The 21,858-nt window shown below is 38.9% G+C and overlaps 1 protein-coding gene across 2 annotated transcripts in view; it reads right to left on the bottom strand.

Moving 5' to 3' along the window:
* The window catches only part of LOC134332826 (unconventional myosin-XVIIIb-like), an 80,059-nt gene that overhangs the window by 13,533 nt on the left and 44,668 nt on the right, over nucleotides 1-21,858 (bottom strand). For both annotated transcript variants that reach the window (XM_063014654.1, XM_063014655.1), the window contains 7 exons: nucleotides 20,486-20,596; nucleotides 20,289-20,393; nucleotides 18,425-18,586; nucleotides 8,144-8,257; nucleotides 7,946-8,062; nucleotides 6,179-6,262; nucleotides 1,234-1,371 (listed from right to left, as the gene is read on the bottom strand). In XM_063014654.1, the coding sequence (XP_062870724.1) occupies nucleotides 1,234-1,371; nucleotides 6,179-6,262; nucleotides 7,946-8,062; nucleotides 8,144-8,257; nucleotides 18,425-18,586; nucleotides 20,289-20,393; nucleotides 20,486-20,596 (831 nt within the window). The remainder of the gene's footprint in view (nucleotides 1-1,233; nucleotides 1,372-6,178; nucleotides 6,263-7,945; nucleotides 8,063-8,143; nucleotides 8,258-18,424; nucleotides 18,587-20,288; nucleotides 20,394-20,485; nucleotides 20,597-21,858) is intronic.

The raw sequence follows: 21,858 nt of genomic DNA, 5'->3' as shown, positions 1-21,858 counted from the left end.
GCTGGCGCATTTGGCTGCCGCTACCGTTGCCGTATTTTATTTTATTTTATTTTATTTTTATCGTAATTTTCTTTCATTTTCATCTTTTCGCACACTCCTGTGGTCACTAGCCATTCGTGCATTTTTGGGTCGTTAGAGTTACACTGGTGTGTTTGGATGCCGCTTCTCCCCCAGTTTGAACGAAAACATTGCACGAAACATTTTACTGGATTTTATGCATTGGATTTGGGATCTTTTTTACTGTGCTTGTGTTGCTGATGCTTCTATGATGTGGAGCGGTGTATCCGGAGCAGTGAGAGTTAGCGGATAACTCCTTTCTCTGTCAATGTGGATTGTTTTGAATTGCTCCTTTGGCTGCTGGAATTGGATGGCTTGGAGTCTCTGCAACTTTTCTGGTCTAGACAACGTCTGCGGTCTCATCATGATGATGGAGTGCTCTTTCAGTGAACTCTATGCTCTGGGACATTCACGGTATAAACCTCCAACATCTTTACTGCTCCACCGCGACCCTGGTATTTTGCAAAGGCCTAAATATTCCCACCGAGCCTCAGTTCGGACTTTTGTTTACCAACAGCATGCTAACAGCAACATTCCCTCACTCTGGTCACTGCAACGCCGTGAGGTTGCCAAGGTGATGCTAGGCTCCTCCCACCAGAAGTACGGAAATCTTATCTGCAGCAGTGTTCAAAACCCTCAAAACATCTTTTCCAGCTGACTCAGAACTGTGCCACATGTTTGGTGTTTCCTATGTTTGTAAATGTGTATTTTATTTATTTTTGCTTAGTAAATGTGTATTTTATTTATTTTGCTTAGCTTTTCTATATTTTTATTGTACAGTGTCCTTGGGTGTCATGAAAGGCGCTTTTCAAATACAATTTTTTATTTATTTATTTATAAGGGCAAACTGCAGATTGCTTAATGTTAATGGGATTGGCGATAACACTTAGTCATGTTTTATTGTTACATGCACTACATTTAATTGGGCAGAAAACTTTATAAAAGAATTATAATTTATTCATTATTTTTCCAATCATCATCTGTACTTCAAAAGTTGCATTAGGCCCAAAAGCCAAATAATTGTAGGGCAGTTTAGAGCACACGCCCCACCTACTGGCATGCTGAAGTTTTTTAATAATTGAATTTGTAACAACCTTGCAAATAGCTGATGTTTTTGTAACCCTGGTTCACCTAAGAAAACTTGATAGAGAAAGGTTTCTTTTTGTATGTGCTGACCTCAAATCTCTTGACCTGGCCTCTTTGGAACTCCAGCTTGTTCTCCAAGTCACACACACGTGCCTCTTGCTTACTCACAATACTCCGAGCCACCATGGATGACTCCAGGAATTGCAAGTGTGTTGAATTTGTCTGCAGCTGAAATATAGAAAGACAATGAAGAAAAAAAAGGGGGGAAATCATGTGTAATATGAGGTGGAGATAACTTTCATTTACCGAACACATTACAAAAGAGCTGTTTAATTAGATTGTATAAGAGTCAGATTACAAAAAGGTGTAAGTTTAGAGGCCATGAATTTCTCCTGAATTTGTTGACATTCTGTATCAGAGCCTGGTGGAAAGTTTGTGTTGGCTTTTCCCTCAATTTAACAGACCTAGTAGATCAGCTTTAGTAACAATATGTAGTATGTATGTGTATTAAATGTGATTAGCTTTTAACTCTTAATGTCTAGCACAAATACAACCCCAAGTCAGAAAAAGTTGGGACAGTATGGAAAATGCAAATAAAATAAAAATGCAGTGTTCCTTACATTGACTTTTATTGGATTGCAGACAGTTTGAACCCAAGATATTTCATGTTTTATCTGCTCAACTTCATTTTATTTGTTAATATACCTTCATTCCTGCATTTCAGGCCTGCAACACATTTAGGCAATTTAGGGCTAGTAATGAGGTGAAAAAACTAAATAATTATGTGATTCCCAACAGGTGATGTCAACAGGTGATTGTAATCATGGTTTTGGTACAAAAGCAGCATCCAGGAAAGGCTGAGTCTTTGATGAGCAAAGATGGCCAGAGGATCTCCAGTTTGTCAACAAATGCGTAAGAAAATTATTTAAATGTTTAAAAACAATGTACCTCAAAGAAAGATTAGATGGGATTTGGATATTTCTCCCTCTATAGTGCATAATATCATTAAACGATTCAAGGAATCGGGAGGAATTTCAGTGCGTAAAGGCCAAGGGCGCAAGCTTAAGCTGAACGCCCATAGAAAAGTTAAAGAAAAAAAGAGTTCTCTAGAAAGATAAAAAGAGTAGACAGGAGTATAGGAAGATGTGGCATAAGGCAAAAAGAGAAGTGGTAAAGGCTAAGGAAAAGATGCATGGCAAGCTGTAAGCTGTAAGCTGAGAAGTCGGATTGTAAAGAAGGTGAAGAGGATTTGTACCGACTGGCCATACAGAGGAACAGAGCAGGGAAGGATATCCAACAGGTTAGAATTGTAAAGGATGCAAGTGAGAACGAGATGACGAATGAGAAGAGTGTACTAAGAAGGTGGAAATAGTATTTTAAGGACCTAATTAATTAGTAAAAAGAAAGAGAAGACTTAGAGATAGTGAGCCAGGAGAAACTGAGGACTGGGGGAAGTTATGATGTGAATGAAGAGTGGAAAAGCAGTTGGTCCAGATGACACCAGCGGAGGCATGGAAATGTTTAAGACAAATGGCAGGGAAGTTTTTAACTAGATTTATATTAGAGCAAAATCTTGGACTGTATGAGAATGCCTAAAAAGTGGAGAAGAAGTGTAATAGTTTTAAAGAATAAGGGTTATGTGCAGAGCTGCAGCAACTACAGGCATACATTTGATCAGCCACAGCATAAAGATCAGGGGAGAATAGTTTTTAATTTTTGACTATAAGAAAGTCAAAATTCCATTACATATGCAATACACTGCATGTTGTTTCATTCTGTTCACTTATACTATTGGACTTAAGTAAACAGAATAGGTGGTTAAAGTAATTGTTTTTGCTAACCTTATATTTATTTAAAGAATATAAAAGCAGCCATAAATACTGGTCCATGTGTCACTTCACTAAACTGATACACTTAAAAACACTTCTGTACAGAAACCATCGCTATTAACAACTCGATATAACACCGGTCATTTATAAGTGATCCACTGAGAATGAAAAGCTGATCTGACGTTTTTTATGCTGCCAGCAGAGGGGAAGATGCTTTAAACTAGCCCTTCACATTCCAACACAAATTTACTAGGCAGGTATGGGGGATTTATTTGCTCAAATGTTGATTGTCAAATTTGATAAAATAAATAAAATTATAACTGATCACCTGTATGTATGAGGACAGAAACTGGTGAGATGTGCAGTATGAATGACAGACGGGGGTTTGAAGTGGAAGTGGGACTGCATCAAATGTCAGCTATGAGTCCTGTCTTGTTTGCAATGTTTATAGACAGGCTGATGGATAAGATTAGACAGAAGTCTTTATGGAATATGATGTTTGCATATGACATTGTTTGGAGAGAAGGGGAGTTAAAGTTAGGTGGAGTAAAATTAACCATGTGTGTAAATGAGAGAATGGGTGGTGGACAGTTTAATTGCAAAGATGAGATGATGAAAGTGGACAAGTTTAAAAATCTGGGGTCGAGTACAAGTACAGGTACAAAGTAATAAAGAAAGTGGTTAAAGTGGTTAGAAAGGTAAAAATGAGAGTGCAGGTACAGTGCAGTGGATGGCAAAGACATGACATGAGTGATTTTGATCTGCCAGAGTGAAAGGAAAGTTTACAAAGCAGCAAGGCTGTAGGCATGAATTGATCATTGTTGGGACCAAATCTACCAGGGGGGTTCCCTGCCATTCTAAAACATTCCTGCTACATCAACAACTGATGGAAACTGATGGAAAATAGTTAAAAATGTTTATTTATAATTTTTACGTCAGCATATTGGGGGACATTTGAGCATATCTGAATATTGAGGGGACAATATCCATCGATATACAATATCCTCCAATATACATCGATCAGGCATAACATTATGACCACCTCCTTGTTTCTACACTCACTGTCCATTTTATCAGCTCCACTTACCATGTAGAAGCACTTTGTAGTTCTACAATTACTGACTACAGTCCATCTGTTTCTCGACATACTTTTTTAGCCTGCTTTCAGCTGTTCTACAATGGTCAGGACCACCACTGAGTAGGTATTATTTGGGTGGTGGATCATTCTCAGCACTGCAGTGACACTGACATGGTGGTGGTGTGTTAGTGTGTGTTGTGCTGGTATGAGTGGATAAGAAACAGCAATGCTGATGGAGTTTTTAAACACCTCACTGTCACTGCTGGACTGAGAGACCAAAAATATCCAGCCAGCAGCACCCTGTGGGCAGCGTCCTGTGACCACTAATGAAGGTCTAGAAGATGACCAACTCAAACAGCAGCAATAGATGAGCGTCTCTGACTTTACATCTACAAGGTGGACCAACTAGGTAGGAGTGTCTAATAGTGGACAGTGAGTGGACACAGTATTTGAAAACTTCAGCAGTGCTGCTGTGTCTGATCCACTCATACCAGCACAACACACACTAACACACCACCACCATGTCATTGTCACTGCAGTGCTGAAAATGATCCACCAACTAAATAATACCTGCATTGTGGTGGTCCTGTGGGGGTAATGACCACTAAAGAACAGGGTGAAAGCAGGCCAAAAAGGTATGTAGACAGCCCCGGTTCTGGACTGCTTTGCTTGGGGGGGCAGTAAAACCTAATGAGGGGGCATGTTGATAGTCATGTTTTTGAAGCCAGAAATATATTCAAGGCTTGATTTGTGCATGAATGATGACAGCCAAGCTATTGATACTGGCTTAAAGTGATGTATGAGGTAAAGAAATAAAAATGCATGTTTTCGAACTTAAACTTAAAACCCAATGATTAAAAAATACATGTTGATTATGTAAATGGAGAAAAAAGATTATCTAATTGTATTTCATTTTAATACGCCCCCTTAATTAAATTGCCATTACTAATAGAACAACTCTATTTCTTGAAAGGCTTTAATACAAATTTAAGTCAAAGCTGACAAATGTACCTACACACAGACTGAGAATATTCAAACGTGGAAATAGGAATGAGTGAGAATATTTATATTATTGGGAAATTAAAATATAAAGAAAACAAAAGAATACTAATTCTGTAAAAAAAAAGTGTTTACCAGTATACCTGCCTCTCGCTCACACTAACAGAACATATACTGCCGAACTGAACTGTTTGGGGCAGTCTGCCGATTTTTATATGACTCAAAGAGCCAATCAGGAATAAACAAGGAAATATCTTCACACTGTAAAACAAAATGCATTTTTGTGATTGGTTCAGAGATAATTTTAAAAATAGCCGTTGCTTGCATTGTGCTTGGGGGGGCAAAGACACAATTTGGGGGGGCAATGCCCCCCTCAGCCCCCCCCTAGCGCCGGCCCTGTATGTAGAGAAATAAATGGACTACAGTCAGTAATTGTAGAACTACAAAGTGCTTCTATATTGTAAGTGGAGCTGATAAAATGGACAGTGCATGTAGAAACAAGGAGATGGTTTTAATGTTATGGCTGGTTTTTATGTTAATGAGTTTGGAGGCAGTAGCACTGACCAAACAACAAAAGAGGAAGAGATGAGGATGTTGCAACTGTCATTGGAAATGACAAAGATGCGCAAGATAGAGTACATGTTTAATAAAGGGACAGCACATGTAGGATGAGACCAAATTAGGAAGGAGAGATTGAGATGGTCTGGGCATGTGCAAAGAGATGAGAGTTATATCAGAAGAATGGTGCTGAGGATGGACCTGCCAAAGAGGAAGCTTATGGATGCAGTGAGGAAGGACATGCAGGTCCTTCTTTGGCAATGCCAAAATTAAGCCAAATTATCTGCTGTAGTGACCCCTAATGGAAAAAGATGAAAGAAGTGGAAGAAATTTTTATTTGATTTTCCAGCAGAAACCATTCAAAAAGCCTGTAGAATTTATCCAAGGATATTGGTCTGTGGGCCAGTAATTGACTAGTCATGCCTTACAGAATTTTTCTGCCAAAATCCACTGACACTACATTTCTATTAGAAAATCCCACACAAACACAAATAGTGATAATTATCACTTGTGTACCCAGACAGAGTCTATATTTTATACGTTTTTGATATCTTACCCTAAAAAATCTTACCTGCTTTTGTAAATTCTGTCTCTCCTTTTTCACTTCTTCCAGCTCTGTCTGCAACTCCCGAATCTGAGTGATATCACTAGAAGACTGAACATGAAAACCAAAGCAAGCTGTTGGATTTTTAAAGTGACTTTAAAATACACACCTTTAGTCTTATAAAAATAGATGTAATATGAATTTTTGTATGCAAGTCTATTGCCGCTTAGAGTATTTAAGATGATGGGGTACCCTGTTTATTATTTTCTTCATAGAACATCAAAAGTCCTTTGTTATCATATGGGAGCCATTATGTTTAAACATAATCAGCCGAATCATTTGGACCTTCCCCTAAATGTGCATGGCAATGCCTTTTTCATAACAGTTGTGCATGTCATAGTAAGACATATGAGTGAATATTTTTTATAAGGGCCAAATCGTTATTGCCGGATGACTTTGTAAAAATGTCTTTAAAATTGCAAGGGGTGCTTACAGGCAGCCAAGATGAGTCAAGCCAAAAACCACCTACAGGTCGTTAAACATTAAATATTCATCCAATGCCAAAGAACATTCAGGCTATGGCATCTGATACTGACCAACATATTAGTTAGTGCACATGCTAACTATCATTGAAACTCCTGACCATACCTGTCAAGTCTCCCGTTTAGGCCGGGAAACTACCGTATTTTACCCCTCTTTCCCGCCGTCCTCTCGTATTAGTATTTTCCCGTAAATTTCCCGTATTATATTATAATTTTAAAAAACATTCCTGTACCTCGCGAGAACTGCCACCCAGGCTGCTGCAAGTGGCAGTTCTCGCGAGGTTAGTGCGGACAGCGGGAACAAACCTGGAACAGGGAGAGATGGATGGATGCAAGGAGAGAGAGGGCATTCCTGCCAAAAAAGTAAAGACTGCATGTAAATATCTAGAGAAATGGGACATCGAATTTACCTTTCTAAAGAGGAGAAAAAAATAAAATGTGTTTTACTTTAAGACAAGCAATGTGTATATATGCTGAAAATATGTAAAATAAATAAATGTGCTTCAATTCCCTTTTGTGTTTTCATTTAGGCTGTATTATAAGAATTACATATGTAGGAATGTCCACAGCATTTCAGTGTCAACAAAGGTAGGCCTATCAGATTCTGATCATCTAATTGAAGTTTGTAAGTGGTTCACAGGTGGTTATTTTAGATTTCTTGTAAACCTGTCTTAAAATGTAAGGGATACTGAACCTCGGTTGGGCTGGTGGGACGGCTCGAAGCGCGCGGCGGAAAATTTCCCTTATTTTTAAATCCAAAACTTGACAGGTATGCTCCTGACTATCATTGAAAGCACCTACAATGTACACACAATTTTTTGTAACTGGGCATTGGAGCAATGGAAGGTTGACTGCCCTGAAGAATTCTGTTTTCTTTAAGATCTCGAGCACATATAAATCATTTACCCACAGAAGATATGGCATCAGGATGCCCCATGGAACAATCTACCTTGCAACATACCATTGTTAAAGGACTTGCTGGTAATGTCCTAATACCACAGGATTTTTTTCAAATGTCATGTGGAGTCAGTATCCCTGTGGTAAGAGCTGTTTTAGCAGCACATTAAGCTAGGGTCCTAGTGTTTTGGCTCTTCTGAGTAAGTTCCTATTTTTAGTGATTAAAATATTTTAAAGTTATTATATATTGCAACATCATTTTAACTTGCAACTTTACATGACTAAATAACACTTAAAAAATATATTTACATATATGGTCACATTATCGAGTCATAGAATTTAAATAATAACAGACCTGTGCAATCAGAGCTTTGTGTTTCTTCATGAGCTCATTGAGGTCCTCCTGATCTTCCTCCAGCCTCTTTAGCAAGTCAGCTTTCTCAAACTGCAGCTGAGCCAATTGCTCATCCACCTAAAAACAAGATGAACTGCTAAGTAAAAGACAAAAGTGTTTTTTTCAGACTCTTAATTGAAAACATGAGTATTATCTCACCAGACTCTTGTGTTTGCAGATGCTCTCAAGCTCAAGCTGAGCATTCTCCAGCTCCATGGCCAGAGTCTTCTGTATATTTTCAGTCTCCAGACGCCGTGCCTCACTCTCCTTCAGCTAATTCACATGCAAACAATGCATCACATATAGATTAGATTAAGAACATCATCAGTAGTAATATTGAAAATCAGTGTTCAGATGGTAGATGAAATAAGAAATTCTGATATGTCTGTTAATTAAAATGTTTTTAAAAAGGCACACATCTGGGTCACATAAGGTCACCATTTACTCTGCATTGTGAGGTTCAAAACCAAGCCATGATGTACCAAGGATTGATTGTGGTTCTCTGTAATCAAATTGTGGCAAGTCATAGATTAGGTAAAGAATATAGAACATCTAAGGTTTTAAGTATGTGAAGAGTGATTTAGAAGAAGCTTGTTACAACGTTGAACCTTCCTACACTCGGCCATTTGGTCATTTTGGGCCTTGTTTAGGGAGAGCAAAAAATCCAACCATCACTCTAAAAGAACTTCAAAATCCTGTGCAGAGAAAACCTGTTATACAGAGAACTATCTCTGTGTTCTGCAGCACTTCATAAATCAGGCCTTTACGGCAGAGGTGCAACACGTACGTTTACTGAGGCATACAGTTGCAGTGGGAAATATTCAAAACCCTCTTACTTCAAATGGTGTTATAGTAGTGGATATGAAATTAAATAAAAATATGCAACAAAAAGTCGCAGTAATAAGAGGGGGAATATTTATTGATACACGCAATTCTGATAAATTGACATTTTGAGTTGAAATGAAAACAACTAGTTTTCTTGACAAATGTCAATGGTGCATTATTTTATCCCCCACCTTCAGCACTTGGTAAAACCCCGTCTTGCTCTGATAAGTAATAAGTGCTCTAATTGCATAATGGCCTGGTTCAGATCACAGTTTGAATCTACCAGGAGCCTACTCAGACATGATTGACTAGGTCTGGGGTGGGGGGAGGGTCATAATCCATGATAGATTACACTGTTACTGTTTGTGCCTAGTGTTTACTGGAACCGGACCCATCATGACCCTGACCAGGATAAAGCAGTGTTAACAACCTTCTATCAGGCAAAGGGAAGCCTCGCATAATTAGCTTGTACACAGAGGCACTGTTTCTCTAAAAACTAGTGAGAGCGTGATGAACTACATTATTAGGGCAGAAACTGCCATCACCATGCCACAAAATGCTGAGACACTCAGTGATTGATTTGTTGATTAATTGATTCTAAAAGATTTACCTTAGTCATTCAGTTTATCTGTAATTCATGTTAGTTGAAATGTTAAAATTATGACAGTGTGATGAAACAGAATGTACTATCTTGGAAATCTTGGAAAGACCCAGACATAACGTTTTACAACTGTGGCCAAAAAGGGCACAAGGCCCGAGTGTGCTCTAATTAGCACCGCCAAGGACAGGTGCCATGGTGTAGTTATTGTCAAAACTGTGCTCACAATGAGTCCTGCTGCAGATGCAAAAAACAGGTGACTGATAGTAAAGACCATACATTTGCTTTTAAATTAAGTGACTTTCAATTGAAAGGACTAATGGTTGACACAGGAGCAACCTCACACATTCACAGACATCAAATAGTTCATAAACTTTGATGACACAATCCTAGTCAGAGAAACACTTCGTTAAGTTGACAAATTGAACAAGGACAAGTGGTGTAGCCCTGAGGAGACATGACGCAGAAGTGTACCTAATAGATAAAGATGGACACTCAATTTCAGTCTGACTGAAAATCGCCCCGGATTGCTCTCATAGACTCTCATGTTAAGGCTCTTTTTTTCGAACTGCAGGTGCTGCAATACATTCTGAATGGGTTCCGGGAGGGCTCGCACTTACGTGCTTGCATCACACGTAACGACTACCATTACCTCAGTTCGGAGCATTGTACTTCTTTATTCATTGCACATCAGCCCCAATGCCAATCTTTATTCTGGATCTGCTGCACCTAAAATAAAATGCTATCTGATGAAGACTGAATTAAATTGTTAGTGTGAACTTAATTTTATGATTAATGGTAAAGCTGGTCTCTCTCTATGTTCAAAGTTATTCGTGAGGGCAAACTGACAGATGACTTAAGATGTTAATTATTTAAGCTTTAATTTACCCACTGAACAAGTCACCTTGGCCATCATCGCAACAATTGCCCCCCCTGAGAGATTTGGCAGAAGCCGCCACTGATTCAAATATAGCATGAAATCCCTGCCTTACCTAAACTGTAAAGTCTGTACACAAGGGAAATATGGCCAGACTGGAAATAGACAGTAATTTATCAAAGAAGTTGCTGCAGTAATTCAAAACAGATGCTTTAATGACCATTTGAAACAAACTTCACACAAACCTTACCTTTTAAAAATAAGAACATTTAGATCAATTTGCTACGCTCACAAACATGACAGAAAATGTTTGATTTAAAATAAGGAGAGGGAATCTTTGCTTGATATGACAAAAGCAGCCCAGCATATTTCCTCATAATCCTCATACACAGGCTTGTAAAATTTTTCAGTGTGTTACAGAACAGCAAACACAGACCGACCCACCATTAACCATGATGATTTTTAAGGGGAAAGATTTGTATCCCCCATGCTGCAAGCTAAGAATCCTATTCAGACTCCAAATGAATTTCAAGAGACTCTGTCTTAACTGATGCTCAGCAAAGTATTTAGACAGTGGGAGACAGCCATAGTACATGTAATCCAAAAAGAGAGAGGAAGGCACCTTGGTACTTGTACCACAAAGCTTCAAAGAGGCAGTGAGTTCAACAAAATCACAAGTTTGAGGCGATGCTATGAAAGATGATATGAATTCAGTAATTAAAAATGAAACATTTACATTGACCCCTCCACCAGAGGGCAAGTATGCGGTGGTGGTGGTGGGGGCGGGGTTGGGGATAGGTGGGATTAAAAACAAAGCAGATGGGTCTGAAACATACAAAGCCAGATATGTTGCTAAGGGATATAATTGAGTAAAGAAAGTATATTATAAGACGACTTTCTCTCCAACTGCAAACATTACATCAATACATCCTTTAATGTAAATGTCTGAAATGTACGACCTTCAGCTCTATCAGATGGATGTCAAAACTGCTTACTTACATGCTCCAACTGACTGCAAAGTCTATATAGAACAATCAGAAGGAATTGAAGTCAAATCAGATACAAGAAAAAGAGCTTGTCTGTAAATTGAATATGCCTGAACATTGTTGGCCTAAAACAATCCAGCTGAAACTGATGCAAAATGTTACATGATTATTTAGGGGAAAATGACTTTACACAGAATCGAACTAATCACTGTGTTTACAGCAAACAAACTCAAAGCATTCATATAACTTCTCTCTTTGCCTCGCTCCACTTCAAGGCCTACTCCAAACAGCTCCAGATGCTCTAACTGACTCCAACTTGCATTTCTCAACTGTCATTCTATAACAGGTATGTATTCTGAATGGTCTTATTGTCCATAATAGCCTACCTATTACCTACATAATTACCTACATCTCAGTATTGTGCTATTTAGTGGCTATAGTTGTCTAGCCAAGCCTAGGTACCAGGCAGTGGCGATTTCTCTAAGACTGCAAGGGAAGCTCAGCTTCCCCTAAAATGTCAAAAATTAAATGGTCAAATATGTACAGTTGTGTTAACATTTCATTGACTACAAATGTGTTAGAACACGTTCATCTTGAAGACGAGTTCGTTCAGAATCAGCTACTTATCACAAATCGACTGACTCGATTTTGTTAACTTCTCATACATTCCCGTAGCGTCAATGCATTTGCCCGTAGAAGCTGAGCGTCTATTCACTTCAACGGGACTGCATGGAACGGTTTTTTTCATTGCTTCAAAACTCGCCGGTCATTGGATAAATGCCACGATTTTGTCCCGCCCCCTGACGCTGAGCGTCTCTGGGGGTGAATGGAGCTGTGGGCGGGTCTGGACACGGAGCTTCTGCAAGATGATTGGAGGATCAGTCGAAAGGCTGAATCCCGTTTTGATTGACAGCTATTTTGAGATCTACACAGTCACTTAATCACTGGGAGCTTCAGTCCCATCGCGGATTTTGCGAGTGAAGTCGAAAGACAAACTGCAACCCATTTCTTGGTATTTGCTTGGTGAAATTACTTGACCATTTCCATTGTTCATTGTGTAAATAAAACACACTCATAGTATTTGTTTCAGTTTAACATAATTTCAACATTTCCTTGTTCGAGTTTAATATTGTTTTGTTAGTTCGTTCAATCAATCATTCATACTGTTGGCTAGGTCGGAGTGAACTAGCCAGCTAGCAAGGTGCACACGATGGCAGACAATGCTAATATTGTAGACCTGATTTTGGCAAAGCCATTTGATAGTCTTCCTTATGAGGAGAAAGTTAGAATTAAACAGCAGGGCAGATCAACACCTAAGATTGATTTGGTGCAAAAAGTAGGGAAAGGTAAGAGGTCTTTTCAGCTCTCCTGGTATGACAAAGTTAGCTGGTTGACTGGAAATGCTGTGACAAAGAAAATGTACTGTTGGCCATGCCTCTTGATGAAATCATCTCAGGGATCATGTCTTGTCTGGTCAAAATTGGGTTTTGGGTCTTAACTCTGACCGGGCATATAAAAGGCATGAAAAGAGCAATGAACATGTGAGTGCATGTGCAAGGTTAAGTTACCTGGGCAGGGTCAGGGTTGAACATGCAATTAATAAAGGTGCTCGCATTCAAGTGGCAAAACATAATGAAACAGTCAAACAAAACAGTGCCTTCCTAAACCGCCTTAGTGATGTGACTTCCTTGCTTGGCCGGCAGGAGCTATCATTTAGGGGGCATGATGAGAGTAGTGAATCATCCAAGGGGAATTACAGGGAGTTCACAGAAACATTATCTAAATATGACTCTGTCCTGGCCACACAATTCCAGTCATCAGCTGTGTTTTCTGGTATGTCTCATTCTATACAAAATGACTTGATCTCTGCTCTTACAGCCACTGTTTCTGATAAGATCAGAGATGAAATTCAGGCTGCTCCCTTTTTTGGATGGCAGGTGGATGAAACAACTGATATTGCTTGCCGTGCCCAACTTTCTGTCACTGTTCACTATGTTGATAGTGCAGGTAAAATTTAGGAGCGCTTTATCGTTTTTTTTTATGTTTCAGAGGGGCGAGATGCTCAGTCTGTTTTTGAAGTATTAAATGAAAACATGCAGGGCTACAATTTTAGGGATAAACTTGTGGCACAGACATACGATGGGGCTGCTGTCATGGCTTCAGCCCTCAATGGTCTGCAGGCCAAAGTGAAGGTAATTGCCCCCAGTGCAATGTTTGTGCATTGCTATGCACATAGACTTAATCTGTTGCTGTCACAGGGGGTTAAATGCTTGTCTGAGTGCAGAATATTTTTTGCATCACTCTCTGGGTTTGCCACATTTTTCTCCAAATCCACAAAGAGGACATCTTTTCTGTCTGCAGGCTGTTCAAGGTTGCCCAGAAACGTTCCTACTCAATGGAATTTCACATCACGGATAGTGAGTACTGTGGCAAACAACTATGATGGCCTCCTGCAGACTTTTTATAACATTATTGCAGATAAGACACTGGATAATGACACATTGGATTGTGCCAAGGGTTTTGTAATGAAACTGGAGGATTTTGAATGTGTGTTCATGTTGTACACATATGAACAAATCTTCTCAGAGACTGATGTGGTCTTTGATATCGTCCAGCAGAGGGCCATGGATGTTCTCTACTGCAAGAAAAGAATTGAGTCTTTTCTTGCTTTTGTCAAAGAGAAGAGTTCAGAGGGGGCTTTCCAAGCTGTTTATGCCAAAGCAGCAGGTCTCACATCAGACCCATGAGATGAGCCCATGAGAAAGCGCCGTCTCTCACAAAATCCAGGATCCCCAGGAGCGCTACAAAAATCTGTACATGGCCATCCTTGATAATCTCATGGAACAGATTTCTCTGCGTTTTTAAAATTTGGAAAGTTTGCGCTTCTTAGAATTAGTCAATCCAGGGAAGTTTGATGACATGAGAGAAGTGTTTCCAGAGGAGGCATTCCAGAGTGTCCTGAAAAGTTATGGCCAATACTTTGATTAAGGGGAGACTGAGGTCTGAACTTCAAGTCCTGTATTTAAATCAGGACTTACAGGGTAACAGGGGAAAGCTGTGTCAAGTCAAGTCAAGTCAACTTTATTTATATAGTGCTTTTTACAATAGACATTGTCTCAAAGCAACTTTACAAAATCCAGGACCAACAGATACAAAAACCCCTGTTGAGCAAGCCGAGGGCGACTGTGGCAAGGAAAAACTCCCTGAAAATTACAGGAAGAAACCTTGAGAGGAACCAGACTCAGCAGGGCCCATCCTTCTTGGGTTGCCTTGGAGGATACTTTAAATAAATACACAATTTACACAAAGCATACAAACACAGAATTAAATGATCTAAAAGTTATAACTGGTAATAAATAGATAAATAAATAAATAATAAAAATTATTGTGATTTCTTGGTTTTTCTAAAAGACATGGAGTTGGACAGTGCAATGCCTCAGCTGTACAAGCTGTTATCGTTAGTGGCAACAATTGGAGCTACATCTGTGGGTGTAGAAAGGAGCTTCTCCTGTTTAAAAAGGCTTAAGTCTTACACCCGCAACACAATGGGCCAAGGCCGTCTAAGCAGCCTAGCTCTGCTGGCCATTGAGAGGACACTGGTCAAGTCCCTGGAAAAGACGCCTACTTGGTACGATAGCATCACAGGCCATTTTCTTGAAAAGGAACGGAGGGCAGAATTTATGTATAAATAAATTGACAAATTTTATGATGTAAGCCAACAATGAGCTTCCCCTCTCTGAAAGACCAGCAGCCGCCACTGGTACCAGGGTAAAGGTGGTGGCCGAGCAATTGTCTATAATAGTACACTCAAAATCAACTTGTGTGAGTATGATCTTTTAAATATATGCCCCTTAATTTGGTTGGTTCATTTTTACTATTATTTTTACTATTTTTACTAGCTCTAGCCAGTTCGTTGTGTTCAGCTATGACTTTACTATATTCATGTTGACTGTTCTTTATTACCTCAGTCTAATACAACAATGTTGACTTTCCCACTCATTCATGTTAACAAATTTAATTATTCTTATAAGTTTAATAAATTTAACTAATTAGATTTATTCCGCTTTACTTGTTTGCTTGTCACCTCTGTATCTGATGTTCTTGTTTGGTGTTTCTAACCACAAGCTTGTTGAAGCTACATCTAATATTTCACTTACTCACCCTTGTATTAAATCCTCAGGCTCTTTTCATAATGTTATAGCAGTTAACATTATGAAAACAACTATTTCTCAACTCTTTTATCCTAAAGACAAACTATCTTCATTCAATGACTAGACTGGTTTCCTCTGGTCATTCCTCCCCATGCTTTACCCCTGAACTACATTTTTTAAAACCACTCTGAAAGCATCCACATGTACACTATATTGCCAAAAGTATTCACTCGTCTGCCTTCACACGCATATGAACTTGAGTGACATCCCATTCTTAATCCATAGAGTTTAATATGATGTCGTCCCACCCTTTGCAGCTATAACAGCTTCAACTCTTCTGGGAAGACTTTCATTGGAACTAAGGGGCCGAGTCCAACTCCCGAAAAACAACCCCACACCATAATCTCCCCTCCACCAAACTTTACACTTGGCACAATGCAGTCAGACAAGTACCGTTCTCCTGGCAACCGCCAAACCTAGACTCGTCCATCGGATTGCCAGACGGAGAAGCGTGATTCATCACTCCAGAGAACACGTCTCCACTGCTCTAGAGTCCAGTGGCGGCGTGCTTTACACCACTGCATCCGACACTTTGCATTGCACTCGGTGATGTAAGGCTTGGATGCAGCTGCTCGGCCATGGAAACCCCTTCCATGCAGCTCTCTACGCACTGTTCTTGAGCTAATCTGAAGGCCACATGAAGTTTGGAGGTCTGTAGCGATTGACTCTGCACAAAGTTGGCGACCTCTGCTCACTATGCGCCTCAGCATTTGCTGAGTTGTTGTCGTTCCCAATTGCTTCCACTTTGTTATAATACCACTGACAGTCGACTGTGGAATATTTAGTAGCGAGAAAATTTCACGACTGGACTTGTTGCACAGGTGGCATCCTATCACGGTACCACGCTGGAGCTCCTGAGAGCGACCGATTCTTTCTTTTTGTAGAAGCAGTCTGCGTACCTAGGTGCTTGGTTTTATATACTGTACATGTGGCCATAGAAGTGATTTGAACACCTGAATTCAATTATTTGGATGGGTGAGTGAATACTTTTGGCAATATAGTGTATTTGTGTTTAGCAGGATTTTCCTCCTATTTCACTTTTAAACTTGTGTTATAGCTCGTGTGAGAATTGTGAGAATCAGCATTTCCGAGAGAGTCTAAAATGCTTATTGTTAAAAATAAAGCTTAATGTGACTTTTAAAAGAATGACATAGGAACACTAAACCTCTCCACTAATGAAATTCGTTGCTCGTTGTTTTAGTACGATAATTCCATTAAGTTTTGTACACCCAAGGAATACGGTATTCCAAGATCCATCTCCACAATTAAGAAGCATAAGAAAACAATAAAAAAGGTAAAGTGCAGGTTTTACTGTATTATTTATTGCTGTTTAACTGTTTTTCGATTGTATTTCAGTGTTTTTTTATATTATATTTGTATAAGTTTCAGTGCATAAGTGTCAAAAACAACCCATTATTTTACATGAGCCTAAAATATATGCAGTTCCACAGGACCATGGAACGCATTAACAAGTTTTTCATATATCCTTATGGGAAAAATACCTTGAAACTCAACGCCTTTTAAACTCACCACTCCCAGAAACAACTAACGTTGAGTTTCAAGGTACCACTGTATATCCATTCAAAATCAAAGCAACAACACAATAATCTCAAAGAATCTAAATAACTCTTACATCTATTCAATGGGTATGGTCCCAATATGAAATGGAAAAAATTGGACCAATAGATTAATGGTTGTTCATGCAGGACAACTTGCTGCACGGCTTTCCTACATCCAACAGCTTGTACAGGATTAGCACCACTGATCACTGCAGATGACACAACACTGATGCAGAAGCAATGCGGTCACTAGTTTCACTGTGTTCACACTAAACTGCCTACTGTTACACTTATAGCTTGGTGGGAGGTACATGCTAATGCCTTAGAGGCCAGTCTTTTACATTACTAGGTAGAGAGGCCTCTGACCTTTTGGTTCCATTCATGAAATTAAAAGGGTATGTACCAGAATTATTACTCTTTTGATTACAAAGTAAAAAAACAGTAGTGGCAGCAGTATCATAACATGCTAGCCATTAAGCACAAGGGTTGGCCATGTTTTCATTAATGAGCCTTAAAGATTTGGATGAAATGACAGACTCCTGGGTGCAGCAAAAATACTGTTTAAAAAAAAAATAATAATAATAATAATTTTATGATGCATTTGCTTAAATTAAACTGTTGTATGAATCTTGTATAATTGTAAAGACACCAGAAAATGAGTGGATGGACCTTTGAAAATGCAGGATATAACTTTAACTTTATAACAATTATGACCACTGATTTACCACACAATATGGTAAAAATACATGGACACTCCTACTAATGAGTTTAAGTTTTTTAGCTTCATCCATTGTGCTAACAGGTATAAAACTGAATTATTTGAAATTAATTATGAAGTTCCAATGTGATTTTGTGCCATACAATGTATTCAAATGCAAAATAAAAATATATACAAATGATAAAATATTCTGTTAAAGCAATTCAGTTTATGTGGCTTGAGTAAAGTGGGTAGCATGTTTTAGATTCTGATTTGTCTACCGGGAAAGCCAAAACAAAAAAAGAGAAAAAAAATCCCCAAACTTAAGAGACTAAAACCATTCTGTCTTTGAAGGCTAATAACGTTTTTAACAAAGAAGCCATAAATAATAATGAGACACCTAGATGCCTTTATGATTTAGTTTTCAGACCCATGAGCAGAAGACAGTAATAACAACAACCACCTCAACACAGGTGGAAACCTGGACAATTCTGCTTATTTGACCATAACTGTAAAAACAAGTTGAGCCAAATTAGCACAAGAAGACAGTATGTGCAACAATATTACCTTGTATTTCACATTCCTTTTTATTTTTGGATCTTTTTAGTACAGCTAAAAAAAGTGACTACAGCTACAAGACACTTTAATTTTACTGTAGAGGGCAGAACTAGTTTCACAAGGACCTACCTGAAAGTTCAGTCTCTCCAGTTGTTCCTTGGTGCCAGGGACCTGACTTTGCCCAGTCTGCTCCATGGTAGACAGAAGCAGTTGGGCATCGCTGAGCAAAGCATGTGTACGCTTTAGGTCTCGCCGGAGGCGCTTTTCTACATCAAAGTCTCTGTGGCCCACCTAAACCAAAAGCAATAGAAGATTTTCTTTACTGTTCTATTACACATTACGTAAAAGTAAATGTGCCTCGGTTGGTCATTAATAAGTCTGGCCGGTACAACACAGTCAAAAGAGTAGTTGGGAAGTCAGACACTATTGTTGGATGAATAGTCCTGGCTCACAATAATTTTTTTCAATTTATTTCAAGAATAATGTGGGTTATGTTTGGGCCCCTTGAAGTTCATCCACACCACACTCATCAAATTATGTTATTCTGAAGCTAACTTTGTTTTAAAGCAGGGGTGTCAAACTCATTTTCACAGAGGGCCACATCTGCACTATGGTGGCCCTTAAAGGGCCGATTGTAATGTATCCTGCTGTGATTGCAGTCTGCCTTTTAAGGCTTGGACAATTTGTTGTTTTTCTTGGAGGCTAAATTCTGTGTTTGGTGTCAAAATGCCAAATGTATACTGTATATTTATAATGTACAGTATATCTACATTTATATTGTACTTCTTTACCACAGACACGCACTCATAACACGAGACGTACAGGTTTTTGTTCTGGAAGCACAAACTTGTATTCACTTTCCCATCTTTCATTGAATTACCTTCCTTCTGCTTCAATTTTCTTTTCTTGTACATTTTGGGATTATTTGTAAATATTTCTCAACATCACTTGTTGGAAAACCGCCTCAGTTAAACGCTGATGTGGAAACACTGCCATCTAGTGTCGGGATGCGGTCACTTTGCAGGTCACAAAATCGACATGCATTGTTGGAAATGCAGTTTATGTATGATTTTACAGTATATTTGAAGACAATCATACGTCTTTTAAGCTCTTGCTTAAAATGACGTAGCGGGCCGGATTTGGCCTTGATTTTGACGTGTTTTAAAGGAAACAACTATTTTAGAACAAAAGATGGTCTCTCCCAAGCTTTAGAGTTAAAAGCAAATAAAGTTAAGAGTATATAATTTAAATTATTTTGTTTTTTAACACAATCGGTGTGTCTGAAACACCTAATCTCGATAATTAGAAGGTGTGTGTTTCAGACTTTTGGCTGTACAGTGCAGGTAAAAGAAAAAGACTATGTGTAATATGTGTAGGGAAACATAAGGAAAGCCATTACGCTCTACTTTTCACCAGCCAGTGACAGACTCCTACACAGAGTCATTAAATGCACAGATTAACACACTACATTTAAGTATTGTTCTGCCATAAATTTGGAAGGAGGGGTGGTTTTGTATGGTAACAGAATCATGCTTTTCTGTCTTACCATTTATGGCCAGCAGAGAAGGCATGAGGGCACATATGACTGACATGCCACTTTCTTTTAACTGACAGTAACCTGTGCCTTACTGTGCATTAAGTCACTCCAAGTAGAGATGTTCCTATTTATCATGGTTTGTTCTTTAAAGAGTTGCAGACTTCTCTGCTGGCAACCTGCTTTTCTCTGAAACTATGATGTCGGACTCAATCCAGTCCAGTTTTCTGCAGGTTCTGGGGAGTTCTGGGGAACTTAGCTGGTGTCAAAGCACCTTTTGGCAGCACCACGGCCCTTTCCAGAGCAGGCCCCACATATGGATCCATCCTAGGCATGGGCAGCACCAGTTGATGGAGTGGCGGTCTTGCTAATGCATTGCCATCCCAGGGTTCAGGGTTTACTTACTTTACCAAGAGCTTGTTTGTTGCAGGCCCTGTTACAGTGTATATTTTTCATTACCTGTTCACACAATGTAGCAATCAGTCCTTCCAAGTCATGTTTCTCATGCACCAAAATCTGTTTTTCCTCATACTCTTGCTCCAGCTGCATTTCCAACTGTCTCAGCTAAAACACACAAACATAGACACACATATACAAACAAAATTAAATCACTGCCCAAAACTTTACCTTCCATTACCTCCTCTGTGGTTTCTTACCCGTCTCTGTGAAGACTTCTGTACATCTTCCAGCTCCTCATCCTTGTCCTCCAGCTCTTTCTGATGGATCTGCTTCATTCGCTCCATCTCCATTTCAAAGCGCAGATGCATCTTGGGGGGGGAGGGGGGGGGGAGTCATCACATTTTGCACAGAGATCATCATAAAAACCAGCAGGTAGCTCACTATAGCCTGAGGCTTATGACCATCACCAAAGCCATTTAGCGTAGCAACCTCATTAAGTGTCAAAAACAGAGTGTAAAGCTCTACTTAATGCTGCCATTTTAAAAATTGTTATCTGACTTGCACAGCAGGATGCTGGAGAATTTGCATGCAGAATGTTTTAGTAATCCAAAAAGCCATTTTTGTATTTAGAAAAAAAAAATACATTTGACAAACATGCTCTCTTCCTTTTGTTGATGTTAATAAACACAGTGGTGTTAAAAAAAAAAGTAACTGCCCTTTTTAATTGCCTTTGTTATTAGATATTTGTCACATTTGCCATACCAGATAAATCACATATTACATGAAATTGAGTAAAAAGATAACAGCATTTGTAAAAACAGAATTTGCCAGGCCGTCACATGAAAACAGGAAATCCAATCTTTCCCAAAAGCACAGGCAAAATATACCATATGGAATCTATGTTCGTGCCAAAATTCGTGATTCTACGATAAAAACTTTGGACTGTGAAACAATTTGCAAATAGAAAAATAATAGTGCTGCTCAGGTGGTGCAGCGGTAAAAAGACACACTGTTCACCAGAGCTGAGATCTCGAATATATCGTATCGAATCTCGGCTCTGCCTGCCGTCTGAGGCTGAGCGGCCACATGAACAACAATTGGCCTGTTGTTCAGATAGGGGCGGGACTAAGCCGGGACCAGCATTAGTGAGAGAATGATTGACGGGCAGAAATTGGATGCGCTAAAGTGGGAGAAAAAGGGGGGGAAAAAAGCAGGGAAAAAAAGCATAATAATAGTGATATTATTATTATTATTATTGTTATTATTATTATTAATAATAATAATAATAATAATAATAATTAAGAAAAAGAAGAATAGAATGTTGGCGTTGTCAAGGCAACATAATAATGGCAAGCTTTCCAAGTTCTGATGCAACATTCCCTTTACATTACACTACCACTAGCATGTTTGACTGCTTAAGTAATGTTGGTGCAATGCTTTTTCTATGCAAGGCTTTTTAGATAGGTATAGTGTCCCTGTAGAAACATTAAAGTTAACATTTTGCTTAAAGTTTGAAGTTAAAGTAAGATTTACATTTTACAGGAATGGCTAAATCTAAACATGTATAATCCATTAGCAAATAAGCGGATTATACATTAAATTAAATTAAATTATAATTATATTAAATTAT

Source organism: Trichomycterus rosablanca, chromosome 18 (genome assembly GCF_030014385.1).
Source record: "Trichomycterus rosablanca isolate fTriRos1 chromosome 18, fTriRos1.hap1, whole genome shotgun sequence".
Classification (NCBI taxonomy): domain Eukaryota; kingdom Metazoa; phylum Chordata; class Actinopteri; order Siluriformes; family Trichomycteridae; genus Trichomycterus; species Trichomycterus rosablanca.
Note: the sequence above shows the minus strand (reverse complement) of the source record. Positions and strands in the feature narration are given on the sequence as shown.